This window comes from Ursus americanus, chromosome 8, assembly GCF_024610735.1.
Source record: "Ursus americanus isolate L20-20 chromosome 8, mUrsAme1.1.p, whole genome shotgun sequence".
Lineage (NCBI taxonomy): Eukaryota > Metazoa > Chordata > Mammalia > Carnivora > Ursidae > Ursus > Ursus americanus.
Window position 1 is genome coordinate 76,628,280 of NC_142134.1, and position 24,114 is coordinate 76,652,393.

At 48.2% G+C, this 24,114-nt stretch overlaps 1 protein-coding gene across 2 annotated transcripts; it reads left to right on the plus strand.

Annotated features, from left to right (window-relative positions):
* Positions 1-6,028: 6,028 nt before the first annotated feature.
* ZNF518B (zinc finger protein 518B) lies at positions 6,029-23,231 on the plus strand. Of its 2 annotated transcripts, XM_045771418.2 has the most exons (3): positions 6,029-6,144; positions 16,617-18,960; positions 19,593-19,771. In XM_045771418.2, exons 2-3 carry the CDS (start codon positions 16,815-16,817, stop codon positions 19,622-19,624), a joined length of 2,178 nt encoding a protein of 725 aa, XP_045627374.2. In that variant the 5' UTR covers positions 6,029-6,144; positions 16,617-16,814; the 3' UTR covers positions 19,625-19,771. The 2 variants fall into 2 exon arrangements, with proteins under 2 accessions (XP_045627374.2, XP_045627372.2); XM_045771416.2 differs by having other exon boundaries at positions 16,617-23,231.
* The last annotated feature ends 883 nt before the right edge of the window (positions 23,232-24,114 follow it).

Below are 24,114 nucleotides of genomic sequence, written 5' to 3' on the forward strand. Positions count from 1 at the left end.
GCTCATGTTTTGCCCATTTCCATTACTGTCCCAAACAACGGATTAGTTCCTATTAGGTTTTTCTGCGAGTGACAGCAAATCCAAAATAGCAGTTGATTTCCCTTTTTAAAATGAAGTCAGGGGTTCGGCAGTAGATGGCAGGTGCGGTAGCTCTGTGATTATCAGGGACCCAGGTTCATTCTTCTACTTTGTTGTTCTACCACCCTCACCACCTGATCCATGGTGGCTAAGCAAGCCCCAGTCATTACTTCTTCATTCCTTTATTTAAGCCAGCAGAATGAAGAAGGGGCAAAGAATTGTAAGTCCCTTCTTTGAGAACACTTGTGGATGTTATGTTATATAAATAGGTCTATTTATTTCCCATTGACTAGAATCCGGTGACATGATCACACCTAGCTACAAGCAAGATTGAAAATTTGGTCTTTCTTTCTGAGAGCTTCTCGTTGGAAGTTTAAGAGTACTCAGTTAAGCCAAGCTCTCCTCTTTGCCTTGGCGACATCAGCTGGTGGCTGCTTGGTCAGCCTGGCTGATGACAAGGAGCCACGTTCTTGGCAATCTACGGTGGACGTATGGCATAAACGAAAAATAAATCAATGTCTTTTTAAACCACTGAGATTTGGGGGTTGTTTATTGCTACAATGTAACCTAGCCCATCCAAACTGATGCAATAACTAAATCACCTGGGGCTGTCAATCTGAGCATCTCTTTCAGTCTTCTACAGAGTTAACTCATCTCAGTTTCAGATACTGTTATTATGCCCATCATTTCCCAGATGAGAAAATTTAGAGATGAATGAGTACAGGAAGAGTTAAGTGTCAATATTCGGACCTGGGGATTCCTTTCAGCTCTGGCCACTCACACCAAGATAGTAGGCACTCAACTATCCTAGGCGTCTCTCCTTAGGTGAACAAGACAGATCAATAACTTATTTCGTTGTGTAGGAGAATGAGAAGACCCAAGTAAACAAATAATAAATGATTTCAGTTTCTTGTAAAGAACATAAGCACAAGGATGTGCTAGAGTGCAGGGAGGTGCTGGCGATGGGAGATCAAATCGTTAGAAAGGCCTCTAAGAAGGGGGTTTTTGAGTTGAGAGGAGAAAGCTGAGGATGTCCCAGACAGAAGGAACATGTGCTAGGGTCCTCGGACAAGAAAAGTCCCGTGCATCAGCGCTCCAGAGGGAGCAAGCATGGCAGGGCACGGGAATGAGAAGGGAGGAAGGGATGCTGTCTGAGGTCAGGTCCTATAGGACTGGAGGGTCCTGCAAAAACTCTTCCACTGGGGAGTGGCTCCATCCCATTTGCTTTGTGGAAGGAGCACTCTGGAAGCTTCAGCAGGGATGAGCGTGGAAGCAGGGGGGTGAAGCAGAAGGCTATCACGGCAGCCTAGAGCTATCTGCCTCAAAGGACCAGGTGTTCCCCCCGCCCCCATCCTTTATCAACACACAAGCGTTGGCTGCATGCAGCTAGAATGCAGCCTGAGCCAGAGCGACATGAGTTAGAGTGCACCCCACCCGAATTCCCCTACCTTGTTCCTCGGATCCCGCGCTGGAATGCCAAAGCTGTGTCCGATTGCGATGAACGTTCTAAACGCTCCTCTCCCTTTTTGTACTCCCTTTTGTACCTCCCCCGGGAACCTCTTCGGCGAGGGCCCTGTCCTATGCAGGCTTTGGCTACCCCTGGTCCGAGCAAGGGACGCTGGCGGCGCAGGCCGGCTTGGTCTTGGAAGCCGGGTCTGTTCCGGGCCTGGCATATGCTAACCCTGGCGCGTCAGCCCTGAACAAAATAGCCATAATACGGACACGTGCGCTGGTGGAACTTACAGCCCAGAGGCGGGGGCGCACACTTACTTGTCAGTCTAAGAAAATATGAAGAGTGGGAGGCTGTGAATCATCAGGAACCCCTTTGACCCCACTCTTCCGGATCCCCTGGTAAGCATTTGCCTTTGGTTAAATACCAACTTTGCAAACGCCGGTCGCCAGAGCGCACGCGGCTGGGCCGGGAGTCCTCCGTTATCTCGCCAGCGCGGCGAGTCCAGCCCCCGCCACTCCCGCGGCCTAAGAAAAACAAAAGCAAAGCAGCACACCTCGAAGAAGAGAGTCGAGAGGGAGGGTGCGCCACGGGCTGGGGGCCCCCAGGTTGCAGTGCCCGCCGCCAGGTGAGCGCTGACATGCCGCCCGCGCCGGGTAGAGCTCTACAAGCGCGTAACACGCGGGGCCGGCCGCGCAGCGACGCCACAGGCCGCCGGCGGTACTACAGCTCCCGCGCTCGCCGCAGAGGGGGGCGGGTGCGGGGAGGCGTAGAGGCTGCCTCGAGTGGCTCTACTGGCCGCGCATGCCCGGTGCACTGCTCCGGGCTCCGGCTGCCCTACAGCGCGGTCGCCCACGGCTCCAGAGGCGGCTGAGCAGGGCGAGTGCCCCCCACAGCCCTGGGGAAGGACGCAGCGCCGCCAAATGGCATAGGGTGTCTGGAACCCGAGCCTAGTCTCAGGCGCGCTCCTCCGCCCCCTTTTGAGTTGATAAAACCATCTCAGAGACGGGCAGTAATTTGACCAAGGTCACACAGCCCGTACCAAATAGTAACGGGATTGGGATTCAGACTCCGCAGCCTCCACCCTCTGCGTCCCAGGAAAGGGAGAAGCACTGAATTTGAGTATCTTGGTAGTCCTATACGACCTTGTGGACCCTGAGCGAAGAGGCCTTTTTCCCTCTTTCACAGGTGAGCAAAGTCTCAAAGAAGTTACTAGACATTTCTGAAATATTTTAAACAAACGAAAAAAGCCACTTCCTAGGGTCTCCTGTTTATGCGCAGTCTTGAAATGCCAGAGATTTGCATGTCTTTGCCCGCCTCTGCCTCCTCCCCCCCCCCCCCCCCTCCGCAACTAGTCCGAAGTTCCAGACCTAGATGTTAGAGACCTGGCCCTTTTCTGAGGCACACTGAGGTCAAGTCCCTTACTCTGAGCCACAGGGTCCTCACTGGCAGAATCCTCGTAAATGGCTCCCTAAGATCACAATGTGTAGATGCCCAGGATGTCCTTCCTTCTCTCCTTCAAACATGCACAACTCTGCCCATCTCAGGGTCTTTGCACATGCTCTTACCCTATGTGTGAAGCTCTTTTCCATCTTCCCACGCTGGATCTTACTCATGGTTTAGAGCTCATCTTCAAAGTCCCCTTCACTGAGCCTTCTTGATCATCCTTTCTCTTGCTTTGCACTCCTTTCCACACCACACTACCCAGTTTTTCCTCTCTGACCTCTAGCCCTCTCTAATATTAATTATATATCCCATTGTCTGAGGTCCACCACCCCTAGCAACATGAATGCTCCCTGAAGGGGGCTGATTTTGTTCCTCAAGTACTCTATCCTCAGCACCTAGCTTGTGTCTGCACTAAATAGGCACTCAGTAAATGTTTGTTGAATGAATAAGTAAATGAATGGACATCTCCCAACCCTTATCCTCAATGACTGGTTTTGTTCACATGTCTTCCCTCCTCTCTCCTACTCATCAGGCAATCATATCCAGCAGCCTGTATTAGTTTCTTAGGGCTGCTGTAACAGAAATTTATTGTCTCACAGTTCTAGAGGCGAGAAGTGTAAAATCAAGGTATCAGCAGGGCCGTGCTCCCTGGGAATGCTACAGGGAGAGATCTTTTCTTGCCCTTCCCAGCTTCCAACAGCCCCAGGCGTTCCTTGGCTTGTGGTGACATAACCCCACATTGGCCTTGTCTTTGCATGGCCTTTTCTCCCTGTGTTTCTCTGTATCTTTACATGGCATTTGCCTCTCTGAATTTCATTTTTAAGGACACCCATCACATTGGATTAGGGCCCACCTAATGACTTCATTTTAACTATGTCTGCAAAGACCCTATTTCCAGATAGGTTCACACCCACAAGTGTGAATTTGCATTTACATTCACTGGGGATTAGGGCTTTAACATATCTTTTCTAGGGACATAATTCAACCTATAGCAGAGGTGATCTATGGAGCACAGAAAAAGGCTTTAGGCTAACAAAGCAGGATGGGGAAGAAGACACAGGAGCAGCCGTAAATGTCTGACATGTGCCCTGGTTGAAGGTCCAGAAATAACATTTCCAGGTGAACTCTCCCTGCATTAAAGAAGGGACAATATGTCAACTTAACGGGTTTCTATGGGAGTGGTCTCTATTCCTTCTTGTCCCTTTTCCAAGCTGTAAACACCCCCACTTCCAGACCCTCCACAAAGCATTTTATCTGACTGAATGTGGGCTTCTGAGAAATGTAAATCTGTCAGGGACTGCGCTAAGCCTTGACCTGCTTTCTCTTGTTTCATGTAGACAACTGGCCTGTGAGCTAGGTCCTACTGTTCGCTGAATTTTACATGAGAAGCTGAGGTTCACACAGGTCAGGGAGCAGGCTCACAGCTTCTTCGTGCCTGAGCTGGGATTTATCACCAGCTCTACCGAACTCCAGAAAAATTGCCAGGAAAGCCAGAGGTACCCTTTCATCAATTCTGTGTGACTCAAGAGGGCAGAATTGCAATGCATGAGCGGAAGTTACAAGGAAGGGCAACAATCCAGCTACATTTTAGGAAAAATTCTCTAATGCTTAGACTTCTGATTCTCCAATACTTAGAATTAACAGTTTTCCCTGATTTAGCTGTTTCTGCCACTAGTGATTTCTAGGCAGTGCCCAGTTTAGATTCTCAGTGTTCTTCCCAAGCCCACCCCACTCTTGAGGGAGACAGAACTCTTTGTACATAAATCGGTTTTTCTGAGAAAAGGTCCACTAGATTTTCTGAGCCACAGGAGATAGAGGACCAGGAGGCTCCCTTATGAGGAATGAAGGTTGGGTCTTGCAGCAAAGAGCAGGGGGAAGAAATTGTTGTTGGTGATCAGTCTCTGGGTTGACATTCTCTCTGCCCAGCTCTTGCTGTTTCTTTGGTGGGCATTTCTGCCTCGCTGCTGGCCGTGGGCTACACTGTCTTCCTGAACTCCACTTCTCTGTACTGAAGAACTGCCCCCAGTGCTGCATCTCCTCCCTGCTTCTGGCCAATGTCCATGCACCCTGACCTCTGGCCTCCAACAGGAAGGTGTTGGAAACCAGCCATGCTCCTTCCGGAGCTTTGAAATAAACTTTCAGCTGTTACTCCTGGAGAAACTGCGCTTCCCGGTGACACTGCTCCCTGCCAGTCTGCCGTTCTTAGGGAGACTTTTATCTTGTAGGGAGCAGCTTCTGAGTCTCTGATTATTGGGACTGGCCCCCTTCTCTCCTCAGAGAGGGGTATATTCTAGGTGCACTTTCTTTCCGGAAGGTCAAAAGTGAGAGTGTGATGGGATTGCAGCGAGGTTCCCAGAAAATGGTATTGAAGTCCAAGTAGCAGGAAAAAACACTGGCATTAAATGAGCCCACACCGTCTCCAGACTCTCCCAACAATCATTGTCTCGCCTGGCCCTCGACAACCACCTACGTGATAGATGAGACTCTGGGCTTCAGCTATGGTCTTCCTCGCCTTTCGTAATGGCAACTCCGAGCCTCAGAGAGGTCAGGCGATTAGGGGACTTCCTTGCCCACGGTCCAGAAGCTAAAATGCAAAAGAGTCCGGGAGAGTCGGGATTCGAACCCGACTCAAGGCCGTGGCATTGCTGCTTTCAAAAGTGGAAGAATTTGGAGGCTGAAGAGCTGAGCTCCTTTTCTCTCTCGCCCTCCCTCACTCGCTGCTGGACTTCAAGCTCCACGCGGGCAGCGAGCTACTGCGTCCTCGGCTTGCACCCAGTACCAGCACACAGCGGGCGTTCACGAACGGTCCTCCCGGGCGACAATGGAAGGATATCGGTTCCCCTTTTGCAGGAGGCTCCTGAACTTGCGGGCACCCAGGCGGAGCACGGCCACTGCATGCAGCTCGAGCTCGAAGCCCAGCACCCGGACCGAGACGCTTCTCGGGCTCCCGGGGACGCGGAGGCCCGGCGGGAGCAGGCGCAGCCTTGGGGACCACTGGCGCCAGCCGCGCTGCAGCCGAGCCGCCGCGCCGCACTGCGCACGCGCTGCGCCGGCCCGACTCCGCCCCCCCGAGTAGGGACCTACAGCGGGCGCGGCGGCGGCGGAGGCGGCGGCGGCTTGCGGCCGGCGGTGTAGACGCCCCTTCCCGGGAGCCGGGACCCGCCGGCCGGGTGAGTGGCTGAGCCGGAGGGCGAGGGCCCCGGGTTCACGCGCGGGACAGGCGGGCCGGGGCGCCGAGGGGGCTGCGGGAGCGGCGCGGGGCGGGGGGGCCTGACGAGGCCGCGCCAGGACGGGGCGGGCAGTCCGGGGCCGGGTCGTGCGGGCCGCGGCCCCGCGTGCCTCGCGGCAGACCGGCCGGCAGGCATCGTGGCGCGAAAGCCCCGGGGCGGGCCGGGGGCGGGGCCGGGCCGGGGGCTGCCCAGACCCGGGGGCCGGGGCGGCGGCGGGGTGCGGGCCCTTTGTGCCGCCGCGACCCCGCAGGCTCGCCCCCCGCGCGCCGGTCGCGACTCACGGCGGCGGCGTGCGGGCTGCTGGGCCGCGGGTGTGGAGCCGCCGAGCCGGCCTCCTCCGCCCGCCCCCAGCGTTTTAAATGATGCATCTCCTGCGAGGATTTCTACCGGTCGGCTCCGAGCAGGAAGTGTCGTCAGGAGGCCATTTTTAAAGCCTCCTGCGGGCCTCGGAGGTAAGCGTTGACGTGGTGTGACTCTCAGTAGTTAGAGGAGACCCCGAGGCCCCGCCACGGCCGGGCCGGCCCCGGGAGCCCACGCACTAAGCCCCTGCGCCAGCGCCTCCCTTGCTAGCCCCAAGCTGTTAGATGTGGATTCGCTGGGATACCGTGTACCATCGGTGTGAGAGTGCCAACAATAAACTTGAAAACCGGACTGGCATTGTCTTTCCTTGGGAGTTTCGCGGCGTGTGCCCCGGGATGGGCTTGTCCACGGAGGACCTGTGCATCTTTTGCCGGGGAGGGCAGGCGGGGGAGGGTGGATGGTGAAGGTTTGACTTACTCCGGTGCTGATGGCAGCCTTTGTGGGACCTCCCCATCCCAGCTGCCCTTTTTATCTTGCGATCTTGGGTTGTTGGGCAGTTTCAGGCAGGGTGCCTAAGAGTGAATATGTCTTCACCGGAAAGGGAAACCAAAGGAGAGAAAGAAAGAGAACACTTAAGTCCCTCTACGTAAATGTACCGCATTAAAATAACGCTGACTTTAGCAACTGGGATAATGAACAATTAGCCTAACACTAAACGAGTTAAAAAGTGAAATAGCACTTTGGCCTGTTTTAAATAAAAGTCTGCACAGCTAAACTGTAATGTTGTGTTACAGCCTTTAAGGATTGTATCTGTTAAGTTTAGAACTGAAGTCACCAAGAGTAAGACAGCCATGGTCTCCAGGAGCTTGCAGTGCTTTCCTAGAGGAAAGGAGAGAGAATAGGAATGTATGCCTTTATCTTTCTCTGAGTCACGGATGCAAAGTTCAGCCTAGCCGGTAATGTGTGTACACAACAGGAGATACTGGCAGAGGGTTCTTAAAGCCCAGCAAAGAGTTGTTTAGAAACCAGTATCATATAGTCTCTTCAGCATGCAAGGAGAATGTTAGGCTGTTTTAATTGTCTGATATCGGTGTTCTCTTTCACCTAGGATGCACTTTTTAAAATTATTTTTTATCCTAGATGTAGTATAGCCTTGAAAAATAACCCTTTTGTATGTATCTGGTTTTGTTATGCTGATAACATTCATTACAAATGCATTTTGAAAACAGACAAAGGAGGGCATTATTTTACTGAGCCTCCTTTCTGATATTATGTCAAACCAATGTAGATTTTTAAAAATTCATTGATACCAATTTAAAAAAAAAACAAAACACCATGATTTCCCCTGGTGTATTTGCCTCTAAGTAAGAGGATTCGGGCCAGTTTTGGGGCAAGAGGAAGAACAAAGAACATTTTTATGATTGTTGCCATGAAGGCTGACATTTCATTCATTCACTCATTTATTCATTCATTCCTTCAACCAATATGTATTGCGTGCCTCCTGTGCCAAGCGCTATGCTGTTGACTGATAAACAAGGTCCTCACAGCAAGGCTTCCCAGTCTTGATTGTTCCCAAGCTGCCTGGGGTAGACTGCATTTTCTTTGTTCACATATGCCAACCCAGCCAATTGCAATTTCCAGAATCCATGCTTGGAATGAAGGGTCCGGAGATTGTGTAATCCAGATGTCCTCGTGGAGTGGGGGTGGTGAGGCAGCAGAATCACCTGGGAAGAATTGTCTTAGCCCATCTCAGGAAAAGGGCAATCTGATTTATTAGGTCATCGGAGTCCTAGGAAACCTTTTCTTCCTTTTTATTTTAAGCTCCTGTGTTACCTTGCCACACATCGCTGCTTGAGAAGCATCTTGGGGGCTCATTCTCTTTATTTTCTAGAAGAAAATTCTTGGGGCCACCAAGGCTGCACAGACCCAGGACTTGCATCCAGGTGCCTGGCTTCTGCTGCGGGGCATTTTGTGCAGTGCTTGGCAGCCTCGAAGGGTCCTGGATGTAGAAGCCTATGCCAGGGCCTGCAGGTGTGAGGCCAGAAGGGGCTTGGTGCCTGAGAAGACAAGGACTGAAAGAAGGAAGAGCCCTGGAACTTGCCACGCTTTTGACTCATCTGCAGCTCGACGGTACCAGGCCAGAAGTAAGAACAGAACTTGAGTGACAGCAGGTGCTGTGACTTTAGTTCACAGTCTCGCACAGCCTGTAGGAGAAAGCAAAAGAATTTAGATTAGACACCAGCTGACTAACTCCATGACCTGTTATCTTAGAAGCAGCAGAGAATTGAAGGTGTACTTTGAGGAATATTGAGGTAAAGTATGACTGTGCCTCTGCAGGCGCCCGGCACCCCATCCACCTGACTTCCGTCAAGATGCTCCAGGATTGCCAAACACAGCCAGCCACTGAGAGCGCCCCAGTCAGGTCAGCGGTACGGTGTTTACCGCCTCACTGAAACCCCCCATTCACCACTGCTCTCCGTCTCCCGTTACACTCCCTAAAGACAGCAGCCTGTGCAGGTGTGGGGGTAAAACAGTCCTGGCTTGTGCTCATTGTCCTCGCACCCTGCCAGGCACAATGCCAGGAACATTTACGTTTCCAAGAATCTACAAGGTGGTTACTGTCATTACACGCTTTACAGAGAGTATCAGTGATGACATTTCCAAGGTCAGTTGGCTAAGCAAGGGTAGGACCCAGAGTCCACTTGCCCAATCACCCTGCTACCCTCTAAGGCAGTGACCTTGCCCCCCTCCCAGTACCCTTGGCTGGGATGGGTATATAAAAGATTACACAACGACGTTCATAATACCTTGCTATTCCCACACACTCCTCTGCGCCTGTAATGTCAGGTAGTGGTTCTTAACCTTGGCTGTCTATTAGATTTACCTGGAAAGATTTTTAAAACTCCCCGAGCCTCCCCCACACACAGTGGGGCCCAGGCATCGTTACTCTGAAAGCTCTCCAGGCAATCCTAGTATGCAGTAGGGTGACCATCCCAGGGACCTCCTTCAAAAACAAGTTCAACATCCTGGGCATATTATGTTATGACAAGTTGGTCGCCCTAACGCAGCCAAGGTGAATAATCACTAGTGTAGTGGGAGATATTTCTTCTGTGTTTGATTATACTTTTTATTAAACCCTTAATCCATTTCATCTACAAAATTTGGTTTTTCTATAAACCAGAACAAGGTGGTGAGGCAATACAAAGCTATATGTACCCTTCATTTTTGTCACCTTTAGGGACCTGAAGTCCCTAGGTGTGTTCAGTAACACACAATTTTGTAATGTTGCTTGTAATACTACTTTGGTTTTTGCCGTGTATTTTTTTTAATGCTAACAAGAGCATAATTTCCCCTTAACTTTTGTTTTCTCCCACATAGAGAACAGTAAGTTTTATGCTTTAAAACTCTGTCACTGGTCACTGGTCATATTCTTTCGTTGAAAGGTCTTCTCTTAAACTTCTCTTAAACTTCTCTTAAACTGTTTACATATATATATATATATATATATATATATATATATATGTAATAACTTATTTTGTTTTCTGATATAGTGTCAGTTGAAGTGTTTGACAGTGTCAAGTCTGTCTGCGAATAGCTCCTTTGTAGATGGGGCTGAGGAGGAGATCCTGGCCTCCAGTCCCCTGAGAACCTCCTGCTGCGAGGCCTTTATCTCATCTGGCTGACTTGTTAAGCTAAGAGTTTCTGCTTCTCAGGAGTTTCCCGGACTCCTCTCTTCACAGGAGTCTTAGAGAAACAGGTTGACGTATTTCTTCACGGAACGTGCACTGTTTGCCAAGTGTAAGGCTACTGCTGTCTGCCCATACCTCTTCCTCACATCAGCGTGTAAAGGCGTTATTATTCCCGCTTTACGAAGTGAGAAAACCGAGGCTCAGGGGAGGTTAACAGATCCAGAATTACACAGTTATTAAGTCCAAAACCTAGGTTTTAAACCTTGCTCTTGATCTCCCAAGGTCATTGTCCTTTCTACTCTTACACTTTTCCCCTGGAAAGCAGAGGAATCAGAACAGGGGCTTTCTTGTCCAGCCGCCTTGCCCCATTCTGTGGCCCAAGTGACACATTTGGTTTCAGAAGGAAATCTAGAATCCCAAAAGCCTTATGTTTGTCAGCAAAATTTGGAAGTATTTTTTGTCATCCAGTGGCCATCAGTTTGCACTTCAGTCATTTCAAAGTGCAAGGTAGTTTGGCAAAAAGGAAATAATACTTAGTTACTGTTTTTCTTTCTTTGGAACAATGTACCCATTCAGTTCAGTTCTGATTCTTTGTAATGGTCTGAAAGAGTTCTTGCTGAGTGGGCTACCGGCTTCTTCCTAAATACCCTTTACCTGGGTGGCGGTAGCACTGTACAGGCCTAATGTTGCTTTTTTTGTTTTTTTTTTTTTCCTGATCAAGTGTTACTTGTCTACATGCTTCTGGGCACTTTGAGGTAGAATGCTTCAAAATTTTGCTTGCTGGGAAACATTTCTTAGACCAATCTTTGCTATGAACTAAGTAGACAAAAGGAACAGAAAAAAAAACCTTTGAGCACCTGTGTTCTCTTGTTTGGCTCTCCTAATTCCCTTTTCAGTCTGATCCTAAAGCCTGTTTCCTTGCCTGACAGTGAGCAGAGGGAATCACTTGCCTAAGGACCGAACAACCAGGGACAGAATCAGAGTTTGAATTGCGAATCTTCCAGCTCCATTCCCTTTGCTCTTCATGGGAACTGCAGTTCCATCCCTGTCCTGGGAGAAGCCCCATGGAAGGATTTCTGGAGAGAGCTTCCTGAATCTGCTTCTCCATCCAAAAATGATGCAGTCAGTCAGCTGCTAGTGACTGAGTTTGGTGGGCATGTCTCACGATCAAAAACTCTGCGATGATGCACGTAGCATGCATGTGGTGTAACTGGCCAGCCACTTCTCACATTAACATCCAGCTTGTGGGTGTGCGTTCACTTACAGGGATATTTCGCAATTCAGCTGGGCTTGGAGAGGAGCAGGGAATTCGGTAACTAGCTTATAAATAAACCTGAGTTATAGTGAATACTCTCGCATGTGGTCCAAGCATCTTTTCACGTTAGCCACTTTGCCACTAAGGCTAGGTGATGGTCTTGGCCCCAGAGGTAAATTGTGTTTTAGGCTATACCCAGTAACTAACTGAAATCATGATGTGAGATTCAGTGTATATTCTGGAAAGAGCAATTGCTAGGCAGTGAAGAAGCATGTATTTTAGCCCCTTTGACTCTTCATGTGATTGGCACGATTTCTTTCTCTGTTTTCTTTTTTTAACAGTTTATGATGTGTAACTTACCAAAGCACTATGCATTATATACATTATCATGTAATCTCCATGACACGCCTGTGACATAGGTACTGTTAACTGTATGTTTTACTGATGAGGATTCAGACCGTTGGCCCCAGGTCACACACCTAGAAAAGGATGGCACTACGATTTCAATCCCTATAATACAATTGCAGAATCTGTAGCTTTAAATCATGTTACTGCTTATTTCTCTTCTAATTCTGTTGAGCATTTGCCGTTTCCAGTATTTAGAAGTCTGATGGTTCCATCTTAATAAGAACTTGTACAACCCTCATGGTTTTTATAGGCCCCAGTGTCACTGACCTGGTGTCTGACAAACTTAGTCTTTTTCTCCATCCATCTACATAATAAATACGAGAAACCAGGGCAAGTGAGCTCAAAGTCAAAAGGAAAAACCAGCAGGGAATGCTGTACAGCCTTTCCCCAGGAAGAGACAAGACTCAGGGAGCACATTTATGACAAACCATGCCCGTCTCTTTGGGGTGTGTCAGTCATCTTTGGCTGATGCTGTAGATAATTCTGCATTAAAAAGCTCATTGCATGCTGTGAAAAAACAGACAACTTAATATTCGTCAGACACCTTATTTCTTGTGTCCGGAGTTAATAATACTAAGTATTTTCCATGCTTTTGAGAACCCTCTTAAGTTCTCTTAAAAAAATATATATATATATATATATATATATGTTTCTAGTCCTAGGAGGTCAAATGCAGAGGTTTTGGAATAGAGACATGAGTTTGAAAGGTAGGTCAACACCAAAACTGATGTTAACGGCAGTTCACTGAGCGCCCTTCCAGTGTCTGTGAGCCAGAGGGAGCGAGGTGCACGGAGGGAGTGGACTCACAAGCCGGTCCCTCCGGTGGTCCCTCTGGTGTGCCTGCAGTGGCCTCAAGTGCTCACATGCAGCACCAGCAGCAAAGGCATCTAGGTTCTTCCCTGCCATTCGCCGCGCCCATTAACCCTCGTCACGGGATACGTTCAGATCTTTCCCCCTACGATTAGCCACACACGTTACAAAGGCCAAGTAGAACATTACTTGTTTTGAAGAAGCCTGACATCTTCGTCACCTGGACTTTGGAGGTACCAGATAGAAACACTGCATTATCTTGGGAATGGCTTAGAAGCCAGGAAGCCACCTGGAAACAGGTGACTGTAATTCGAACATGGCCTAGGTGTCTTGCCTCCCATTAAACGTATTTGCTAATCACAGCCTCGCGCTTCTCACTGGCACTTGCTCCTAGGGATTCTTAATTCAGAATAACTGGCGCGATAGTTTCATGGAAACACCTCTGAGAGGACTGCACTGCTTCGGGGCTGTAGCTGGCTTGGTTCACTCCCTGCGGACTCTCCTCCACCAGGATGCCCTCCACTGCTTGCCAAGTATGTGATCTTACCGTCCAGTCTCTGGGATTTCAAGTCTTCAGTTTTAGGAGGAATGATGCCTCCAAGTTTTAAGAGGACTTAGAAAGAAAATGACAAAACTGCCTTCTGTAAATTTTGAAGAATCCTGGAGGCTGGAAAAGGTGCTGGGAAACTAAAAGTGCACAGTTGGAATCCTGGTTTGAGTGAGTCTTCAGATGAAGGAATCTCGTCACAAGATTCTTGAGAATTTCTCAGGATTAATATGTAAGATGTTGAAGTAGTTGGTAAGCATGTTGTGCCAGGCAAATGAGTTACTTTCTTCTTTCCTCCCCTCTCTGCCCTCCCTTCCTCCTCCTGTCTTCTTGCCCCCTCCCTCTCTCTAGTTAGTAGGATTCCAGGGCTGGCAGATAGCAGATGTGGTATCAGCTGGTATGCAGATCTTTGGAATAGAATTGAGAACCCACGACGAGAGGAGAGAAAAGGTGTGCAGGTTGATAACGGGTCTATCAAGAGGGTGAGGATGTTTGTAGCCCCAGAGTCAGGATACAGGGACAGTGGTTTCATTTTCATTTAAGGGCAAATTCTCAACAGTGAGAACTATGTGAAAATAAAACTAACTGCCTAAAGAGGGAGAAGTGTTGTTTCTGGAAATATTAGACCATCCATTCATGATCAACTGGTGAGGATGATTTAAAGGATTGAAGTGTTGCTGGAAGTTTCAGCCAGTGATTTATAATACTGGCTTTTCACCAAAACTGCATTGATTGCTTTTATAAACCACGATGTCTCTTCCCCTTCCCCCTCTTCATGACGATTTGGACTCACTAGCATAGGGCTGAGTCCAGAATCGTCTGTCTCAGCTGTGATGCTGAGACTCCCCCGCATTCTGGAGCCCCTGGCCCAGTCCCCTTTGGAGTCCCTCTTCACCTGCGCGTCCTTGGAGCCACGGTTTTCTTAGGTTCTGGCCGCAGACCGTGCTCCCTCTGTTTTAAAGGGGTGAAAATGCCCACGTGACCACATTGACGCTAGCAGCATTCTTGGATGATAGAAGCCTGTGACTTCAGGGGTCAGCACTGGGAGACTGGGCTTGGAAATCACGCGGATGAATGTAGATGGATAAGCAGATGTGAACAGTGGCTCGCCTGAGATTGCCTGAGTAGTAGCAGAAGTTCTGGTACGAGCAGTGTCCCTGGGGTCTCCCTTCACTAAATCCACTTTACAACTCTGGAAAATGAAGTGCAGGGAAGTTTCTACGAGTGACTCCTAAAACTTCAACCTGTTGTGTATACCAGGAGTGCGGTGGGAAATGGAAGTCCTTGTCTTTGCCCATGCTTACCAGTTTGCTAGCTGGAGGCATCCACATGTCCTGCCCTCTTCACAGTCCCCTTGCACAGGTGTGTGTTCGAACGCTGAGGGCAGAGGGAGCACCTTGTGGCCCCACGGGCCTCTGCCCACTTGCTGTCGAAGTATTACATACACACTTGGGGTGGGGTGAGTCTGATCGAGTCCTAGATGCCACTAGGGTTCAGCTGCGTACTGGAAATTGCTTTTGAAAGGAGGCAGTTATCTTTTGCAAAAGCAAAATAGGGAAAGACAACACTGCCGAAGAAAATAAAGGCGGTTGTCAAACATGGTATGTCCTTATGGTCCTTTTCAAAAATGCTTTTAAAGGGCGGGTTTTATGCTGGATCTGAATATGCCATAATTATCTCTCTTGACCCTACAGTAGGACCTTCTACTCCCCCAGGTTGGCCTCTCAGACTTATTTTGCATGGCTCTCGGCCTGTGAGCAGTGTGCCAGAACAAAGCTGCTAATTCCCCCTCATATCTCTGCTCATCATCGAACAGACACTCACTGGGTACCTCTCTGTGCCTCTTGACACTTAGAGAGGCACTCTAAAACTTCAGAAGTGTTCTCTTTCACTCTCGAGTGTTTTAGCCATCGTGGCAGCGCTGTGGGAGAGGTTCGATGAGTGTCCTTCGTTCTAATTGCCAGATGAAAAAATTGAGGCTAAAAAGGCTTCAGTGGTTTTTAGAAGGTCATAAAATAAAGGCTTTTTAGCAGATCCCCAACTAGAATTTGTTTGGCTCCTAGTTCTTGTATGTTCTGGAAAAAAGAGCGTGTACTTAAAGGCAACTATTTTTGTAGAAGTCGTCATCGGTGTTACACGTATTGTGGCACTTACCATAGGGACATTCGCGCCTCTGCCACCGCCTCTCACCTCAGTCCCCCGTGCTCTTTCTACCCTCACAGATGCTTGTCTGTGCGGCAGCTGGGAGCTCTGTTGGGATATAAAGCACATCAGGCCATGTCACTGCTCCAGTCTCCCCTGGTTATCTGTCTCAGGTAGAGGAAAAGTGACATCCTTATGACTATGCTAGAGCTTTCCTTGACCAGCGCCCCCACTGCCTCTGACCCTATCGACGCCGCTCCCTCCTTTCCTTCTCTCCTTGTTCAGTACCCTCCGTTCTCCGCCTCCTTGCCATTCCTCAGGTGCTCCAGGCCCACATCCCACAGACCTTTGCCTTCTCTGGGCCTGAAACTCCCTTCTCCCAGACAGCTGCAGTACTCGCTCCCTGGCTGCCCCGAGGTCTCCGCTCAGATGTCAGCTTCACGGGGGAGCTTTCCTGACTCTCCACACCTCCACATGCCAGCCCTGTAACCTCATCACATACTTACTCCTGTCCCCCTGGCATTGCTTTATGGTAGATTTTTATCAATTACTTATCACCACCCCAGAAATAAATATATTGCCTGTTTCCCCTCTCTGTACCCTCCTGAGTGTACGGACTGATACTGCATTTTGCTCACTCCCTACAGCACTCAGTGCCTGGCACGTAACAGACACTCAGTGAGATGTTGAAGGCATCAGTATTGTCTACCTAATATTGCCAGTGTGTTAGTGACTTCTTATATTTGTGAAAGCAAATGGAGTGACCGAGAGAGAGCTGGGAATCCAAGCTGCTAATTGGCTATCATGTAGGACACCTGAGCCAAAGCCCTGGCTCTCTCCACCACTTGATAATTTTTGTGTTTAAAAACTGAAACAGCATCCTCCTGAATGAAGTTTTATGTCAGCTAATATGAAATTACACCTGTAAAATTGCTGGGATGCTCTCCATGACACCTACAAATAACTCTCACTTATCAAGGGCTGCTCTGAATGACAGCTGTGATTTCTTTGCTCCTGGCCTGTTTATGATTGGTCTAAAGTGACGAGTTTTAGGGGGCTGAATAGAAAAATGTCTTTCATTTAGGCTTATTATTTGCCATTTCTGTTGTATTACGTTTTACTCTTTATTACGTGTTTAAGAAAATATGTCAAGATTTAGCTTAAAATTCAAAGGTCATTGAAATATAAGTTTGGAAACAGCTTAACTAAACCTTAAGTTCACGTATTAACCACGCTTTATGATGTCTTTTTCTCCCATTAGTGTTGCCTGGAATATCAGAGAACTGGGAACAATCCTGTCTTGGGATCGCACACCTACTGTGGCGGTTCGTAAACGAGGACACCTGACTAAGCCCCCAAAAGTCACTGCTCCGCCAATCACGCAGTTAGATGAAGGATGGCCCCTAAGGATTTTATCATGTGAAGTCTTCCTGAAGTTTCTGGCTTTCTCTTTATAGAAATGCAAATAAAGAAGATGAAGGATATTGGACAGCAGTTATATACCACCCAAGTGAATGACGGACATAATTCCTTGACCATGTCCCCCAAACAACCAAATGCTAATAGAGCGACTCGACCAGACAGACACGAAGCGCAAGCTCTGTTGTGTCAAGGCTCAGAGGCAGAGGCTGCCGTGATGACCGTTGCTACATGTGTGAAGTGCAAAAGTGTTCACAAAGTCCCGCTTCGAGATTTGAAAAAGGGCACTGGGCCAAGCCAGAAGGAAGACAAATACGTTTGCTTCAAATGCAGCCTCGGTGTGGCTACTCCCCACTTTCATTTTGTGAACAGTAATCCCAGTGCTACTTCCGTAGGAAATAAAGCCGAAGCCATCTCCGGTTCCATCGGTAACAAATTTAAGGTAAGGAACTTTAAGCCAGGCAAATACTATTGCGATAAGTGTCGATTTTCCACAAAGGACCCTCTGCAGTACAAAAAGCACACGCTTCAACACGAAGAGATTAAATTCATCTGTTCTCACTGCAGCTACATTTCCTACACGAAAGGGGAGTTCCAGAGGCACCTCGTGAAACACACAGGCATATTCCCTTATCAGTGCGAGTACTGCGACTACGGCGCCATCAGGAATGACTACATCGTCAAACACCGGCGCAGAGTGCACGAGAGGGCTGGGGGAAGGCGGCCGCCCAGAGCTGTTGCCAAGCTGGAGCCAAAAAGAATCAGCGCATCGAAACAAAACCTGGAGGTCTTAAAAGCTCCCAATCCAAGGACTGCATTTCAAAATAAGTTGTCAGATCAACTCTCCAGGTTCTCCTTCCACACAAATAAAGACAAAATGCACAATATCATGTTGTTGCCTGAATCAAAGGAATACCAAAAAGACGTAGTGTGTATTCCAAATAAAGTGACCCTGGTGGAGCCAAACGAAGGCAGTCTGTTTGAGAACAGAAGCGTGGAGGTGGAAGTGTTGTCGCCGGCGAAAGAGCCCGTCCAGCCAGGAATGCCGTTAACGGTGGTGGCACCGGCAGAGCTCGTGGTCCCTGCAAACTGCTTAGCACAGTTGATAGATGTGAAGGTCGTCAACGGGACCCAGCAGCTTGTCCTGAAACTGTTTCCTCTGGAAGAAAGTAACCGCCCTGAAGCCGGTGGGGGCGAAGGGGGTAATTCTGAGCGTATGACTAAAGAGAAGGGTTTGGCCGAACCAGAAAAAATGGTTTCTGCAAGCCAGACAAAGTCACTGGCGATGGAAGGCAGCGTTGGGAAATTGGCAGGCATTGATAGTCTTCAATCGTCAGTTCAGAAACAGCTTAAAAATGTGAAGTGGGTCAGGTCTTATGATTTTTTCATGTCAAATTCTAGTGTGCACAGCCACGGAGAATCCCTCCTCAACCCAGATACAGTTGAGAATTTCCGGAAGAAAAGTAGTCCGTATCCACATAGACCGGCTCTTCCTTCTCTCTCCTTAAAAGGTCATTCTCCAGCATCTGTAGTGAAAAACAGTGTTTTCCACAGTCTCGGAGCTGCATCAAACCCTTTTCCATATAAAGCTGCTGTTTCTTTTGCTGAAGATGGAAGGACCTCACACGGTGACTCACAGCAGTTACTTCCCCTGGCTGCGTCACCTGCAACCATGTTCTTCTCTGGAGAAAAGGGCTTGTTGCCTGTAAGTACAAATAACTTGGAATCTAGAAATGAGATCAGTGTTCCTGGAAAAATGCTTCCCTCTCATAGGAAGTTGAAAGACAAGCAGACGGAGGAACACAAGGCAGTTTCGAATACAGGCCAGATATCCTCTCAACATAAAAGCGAGTATTTACACATAAATATACCAGGACAAGACAGAGTCAGGTCTCAGCCACCCGCGGAGGAGCCTTTGGAATTAAAGAATCCTGAAAGGACTAAGGACTCTTTCGATGGTCCAGTCATCTCGTCAGTATTTTCTCTGAGCTCTGGGTCTGAAAACGTCCCTGAGGGCGTTAAGTGGAATAGTTCAACATCCAAAATAAAGTCAATTGAACTCTTGCGCAGAAAGATAGCTCAGTTAATCGAGTCCTGTGGCAAGCCGTCGTCTTTGTCCGCGAATAACGCACATCGCCGTTCTGTAGCGCAGCCATCGAAGGGCACTTCGAAAGCTGCTCCTGAAGGTATTCATGAAATTAACGTGTCATTTACTGGCACTGGCTGTCCCCCAGGCGCGCCCCCAAAACCGCAGGATGATGGTGGCATTAACGGGCCACTCACTCCTCAGCAGATCTACCCACAGTTTATAGATGGCAGCAGTGGGAAAACTGAAAGCAGAGTAACCAGGAAGGCCCATGTTGCGACTCCCGTATTGATCCCCAAAGGGGCTGTGTTGAGGGTTCTTAATTCTTCTGAGGATGCCCACATTATAGAGGCGACGTGTGAAGCCCCCGTCAGCATACCTGGCAGTGAGACACAGCTGTTAAAACCCATTCCGTTCTGCCCAGTGAGACAGACAGACTCAGACTTACAGTCTTTGACCAGTGAAAGTGGGCCAATAGATATGTCCCAAAATCTTGATATACCTCTTCGGCCAAAACCAAGAAAAGAGAGTGCTATTTGTAGCACCATGCCTAAAAAAACTGGCCCTTTGCACGGTCAGCAAGGAAGCAGTGACCTGAGTAAGCAAGGCAAACTGCTTTCCAGAAGTCTTCCCACAAGTAAAAATAAAACCAAACAAGTGAACTCATCCAAGAAGAAAAGCAAAATCCAGGCTGATCCCAGCCGCTATCTCAAGGATCCTTCAATTTTTCAGGTTGCAAGACAGCTTCGACTGATTGCCGCTAAACCAGACCAGTTGATTAAATGCCCCCGTCGCAACCAGCCCGTCATTGTGTTAAATCATCCTGATGTTGACTCTCCGGAAGTGACCAATGTGATGAAGGTAATCAACAAGTACAAAGGCAATGTCCTCAAAGTCGTCTTGTCAGAGAGGACTAGGTGTCAGTTAGGCATCAGACGGCATCATGTTCGCCTGACGTACCAGAACATGGAAGAGGCCAATCAGATAAAAAGGCAAATGATGTTGAAAATGAAACTTAAAAAAGTTCATAAAAACAACTACCAGGTGGTGGATTCCTTGCCTGATGACTCATCACAGTGTATATTTAAGTGCTGGTTTTGTGGGCGGCTGTATGAAGACCAGGAAGAGTGGATGAGTCATGGCCAACGGCATTTGATAGAGGCAACTAGAGATTGGGATGTTCTTTCTTCCAAGGGCAAATAAGTAAAAAGTGGTCTTTGAAGCAAATTGTTTTTCTTAACTCTTAGTTTATCCTAGTTTGTCCCCCGCCCGCCCCAACTCAGTAGGAGAAATGCAGATTGTAGGAATGGGAGGCTCGATCATTCTTCAGAAACCTTGTAGGAATGTGGAGAGCTAGGAATCTTAACTGAGCTAAGTGACCGGACCTTGGAGGGTTTTTGAAGCCCCTGAAATAGTCCGCACAAACCTACGTACAGGCATTTTTCTGGAAAGAAGTGAAATTTCCAGTGGGGTCTGAGACTTTTCTTTGTTTAGCACCCCTGTTTTTCTGAGTAGATACAGATCTGCGGTGATCTATTCAGAGGGGCAAGTTCTGAGTGTTTTACACATTGCTCGTCGTACAAAATGCTGCTGAGGAATTAAACCCAAATCTCGGTGTACACTTCATTTTTTCCTGCATTAACTCATGCGCTGAATATTTGGTACATAATGGAAATTATGTCCTCTACTTTGTTATCTTAAATTTGGTTATAGAAAAGTAGGTGTTCTCTGAAGTTGTCACCCACTCGGCAGTACTCAGAGGTGTTGTCTGTAGCACAGAGCACTGTGCGGTTTGGGGCCACTTTAAAGAATGATTCCAAGGGTTTGCCTGAATTTATTCCTTCAACAGTAGATGTTAGGGGAGGAAAGAAACATTTTCAAATCCTTGCTTTCTTTTTAAATGTCCTGATTTGTGACAGTTGAAGAGGGAATGTGCCTTTAAAAAAAAAAAAAAAAAAGGCATGGTCCCAGAGGGAGAATATCTGTAATTAAGGCTCCTGTTTGCCCTTACCACCCTCACGAACAAAGTAACCAACTTAAAATGTGAATGAACAGACTTCTTACAACACAGATAAAACTGGGGGAGACAGTTCCAGGTAGGATTGTGAAGAGTTTCCATCTGAGACTCAGCCCAGACGGGGGCGAAGGCTGCGGGCACCGTCTCCAGCACCCACGGATCTCGGAGCCCGCCCCCAGCTCAGCCCGCTCTCCCTCTGCCAGGTTGCTGAACAGGCTCTCCGTGGAGTGAGACGCTTCCCTGCTCACCTCCTGTCCCCTTCTTTGTGTGCCTTTGAGGTCCCTTAAGGCTTTCCTTCCTGAAAATACTAAAAACGGTCAGGAATCCACAAAACAGAAACATCCCACCATCTTTGTGGAGGTCATAGAAACACGCTTCCTGCTTTTCACCGATAGCCACGGTCTGTTCTCCCTCTCGCTCCCCTTTCCTAGGTAGCAACTCTCGAGAACACCTGCTTCCCTCTCCAGCAGATGCGGGACCAGCCGGTCCACACCGCACCTTTGTGTGCGTTAGGGAAAACTCCCTGGGCACCTCCCCTGCTTCTTGGGCAGACAGGTGGCGCGGCTGGGGGCGCTCAGGCTGGATCTCGTGTCCTCGCCCGCTCCGCCAGGCCGCGACCGTCACGCAGAACACACCCCGCACGGCCGCAGGGCGGCCCCAGCTCTGGTTTCCTCCCTCTAGGACTGCTCCTTCCTTAGGGCACTCGGTAGTGCCGCGAATGAGACTGGGGGCTGTTAGACCTGAAGAAGACCTGAGAGATGCCCGTTGTGTTGGTTAGTTGGAACTTTCTGGTTTTCTTTTAACACGTGTGAAAGTCTTAGACTATCTTCTGATAGGTGGGATCGTAATTGTTTGTCATTGGTTCTCATTACAGATAATCAACATTTCTTACATCTAATTGAATACATAATCAATAAGTTGGCCGATTGGTTAATTTTTATTGAAATTTAAGACTTGGGTTTTTTTATATGTGTATATATGCGTGTGTGTACACATATAAATATTTTTTACCATATGAAAACTGCAGTAGCTAATTTTCTGATTTCCTATTTTATAATGAAATTATGTGGGCTAGAAAAATATAAGACATTTTATATTCTAGAAATTATTTTGGAAGCACATTTTTATAATGGCGTGATCTCATTTTTAGAAAATGAAAGCACAAGTAAGTGATGAGTCTGATTTATATGAGCAAACAGGAGTAGAAACCCCTGAGGATCATTCCGTTGCAGTATTTCATCCCCGTGCGTTTCTGGTTGGTGCTCTTTGGGAAATGGACCCTGGGCACCACTTCACCACGTAGAGGAGAGCGCTCCGAAGTGTGAGCGTGCGTTCGCGGGCGCCCTGCCGGCGGGATGGAAGGCTCCTAAGATACTGAGAAGAAAAGGCTGTGATTTTTTTTTCTCCTATACCTCACTGCTCAGTAGCATGTTTCTTGAGAGGCTCGAGCGTGCCCTTTCAGGAAAGCGGACCCTGAGTCAGGTCATAGTGTTGAGTGTTGACGTGGAATATTTATACTCTGCGGCATCAGCCGGTTTTCCAGTATTACCTGAGACTCAGCTCACGTACTTGTATGGAGCTAAATTTTATGAGTAGACTACGTAGCTAAGTTTTGGGGGGGATTTCCAGAGCTACTTTTTTGAGGAACTAAGAAGGCTCCTGGAAGTCATACAAATGAGGAGGCAAAGCATGTCTGCCCTCCCTCCGTGGAGGGCTTTAGGGAATAGCTTGTAACATGTAGGTAAATGTCATGAAACATTTCTAACAAAATTGGCCAAGGTAGGGGTAGAACTGTGTTGAGTATTTACTTACTCCTACCTTGATTTTGAAGGACCTGTACTCACTAAATTTTATTAATAGTGCTTACTAATAAAATCTTAAACTTATTTCTTAGAGATTCTTACTTTTGGGGGTCAGAAATGAGACGATCCTGTGATAGTTACGACAGTGAAAATTTTTAAAAAGGGACTCATAGTCTCATAGATAATATTTTACCCAAATTTTTATCCCCTGCCCAGAACATTCTGTGAGCCCTACTATGGGCCAAATGCTGTTTGTTAAACTAAACCGAACACGGTATATTAACCCTCGAAGCTCCGTCCCTCTTTCTTCACGACCTACTAAATAAACCATCCCAGGAAACAAAGATGTGACATTGCTCGGCCTTTGGAATAATTTTTGAATCTGTAAATGTCAATATGAGCAGAAAACAAAACATTGCCTAACACGTTTTAAGCATTATTGTAAGTCCTGTGTTAACAGTTTGTGTGTCTGCTGCTCTGGTTTTGAAACACGTTTGTATATAGAGATAGAAGTTGGCGTAGATTTTGTTAAATAAAGCGACTGTAAAATGTTCTCTGCCCTTTCATTTCAGTGTTCGGGGGCTGTTTCTTCCATGGCCTCTCATGGGATACGTCTCCGAAACAGGGAGAGGCATCCTTCTGGACAGCACAGCTGCCTCGAGTTCCAACGGGGCGTATTTGGAATTCGATGCACTGCTGGTTAACCACGCATACCCTGAAATGACACCAGGTCCCTTTTTTGTTTTGCTTTGCCTTAAATTTACAGGAGGTGCTGGTTTGGGCAGCAGTCACAGTTTTGATCCCATGTCTGTGGCCTCATCAGAGATGGTATGTGGCCGCTGCGCCGGCCCTCCGTGTCTGGCCTCGCGGCTGGGAGGCGGCTGGGGTGGGAGAGCTTCCAAGTGGCTAGTGAGCCTGCTGGACACGTGGGCAGCAGCACGGTGACGCCATCTGTCCATCCTCACGTCGGATTCTGCGCGTACCTGGGAGGAGAGAGGATATTCGGGGCGGGGCTTGGTTCCCTCAGCTCATTCCGAGGAGTCAAAAAGGGAAAAGGAGAAATGGACTTGAGTTTTGGCAAACAATGAAGAAAACGTAAAGAGATGTGAGTTACTTAAATTCAGCAATTTGCTGTTCTCATTTGTTAGCTGACGGGCTGTCACCCTCCATCCTGTAGATCTAGTCTAATACGTTGTCGCCTTTGGTTATTTAGGGGGAAGCGGAAATCAGATAAGGCAGTGGGGGGGGGGGTTGAATTGAGCTTGGACGAGCTGGGGTAGCTGCAGTGTGAACAGAGTAGGGGCCCGGGCAGAAGCTGACGCTCAGGCCAGAAAGTGAGGGAGTGGCAGACGCTAAGCCGCCTTTCATTGTGAAGAAAACTTGAGCTCAAGAAAGACGAATGTTTACATGAAGATGAGCGAGGTACCGTGCAGGA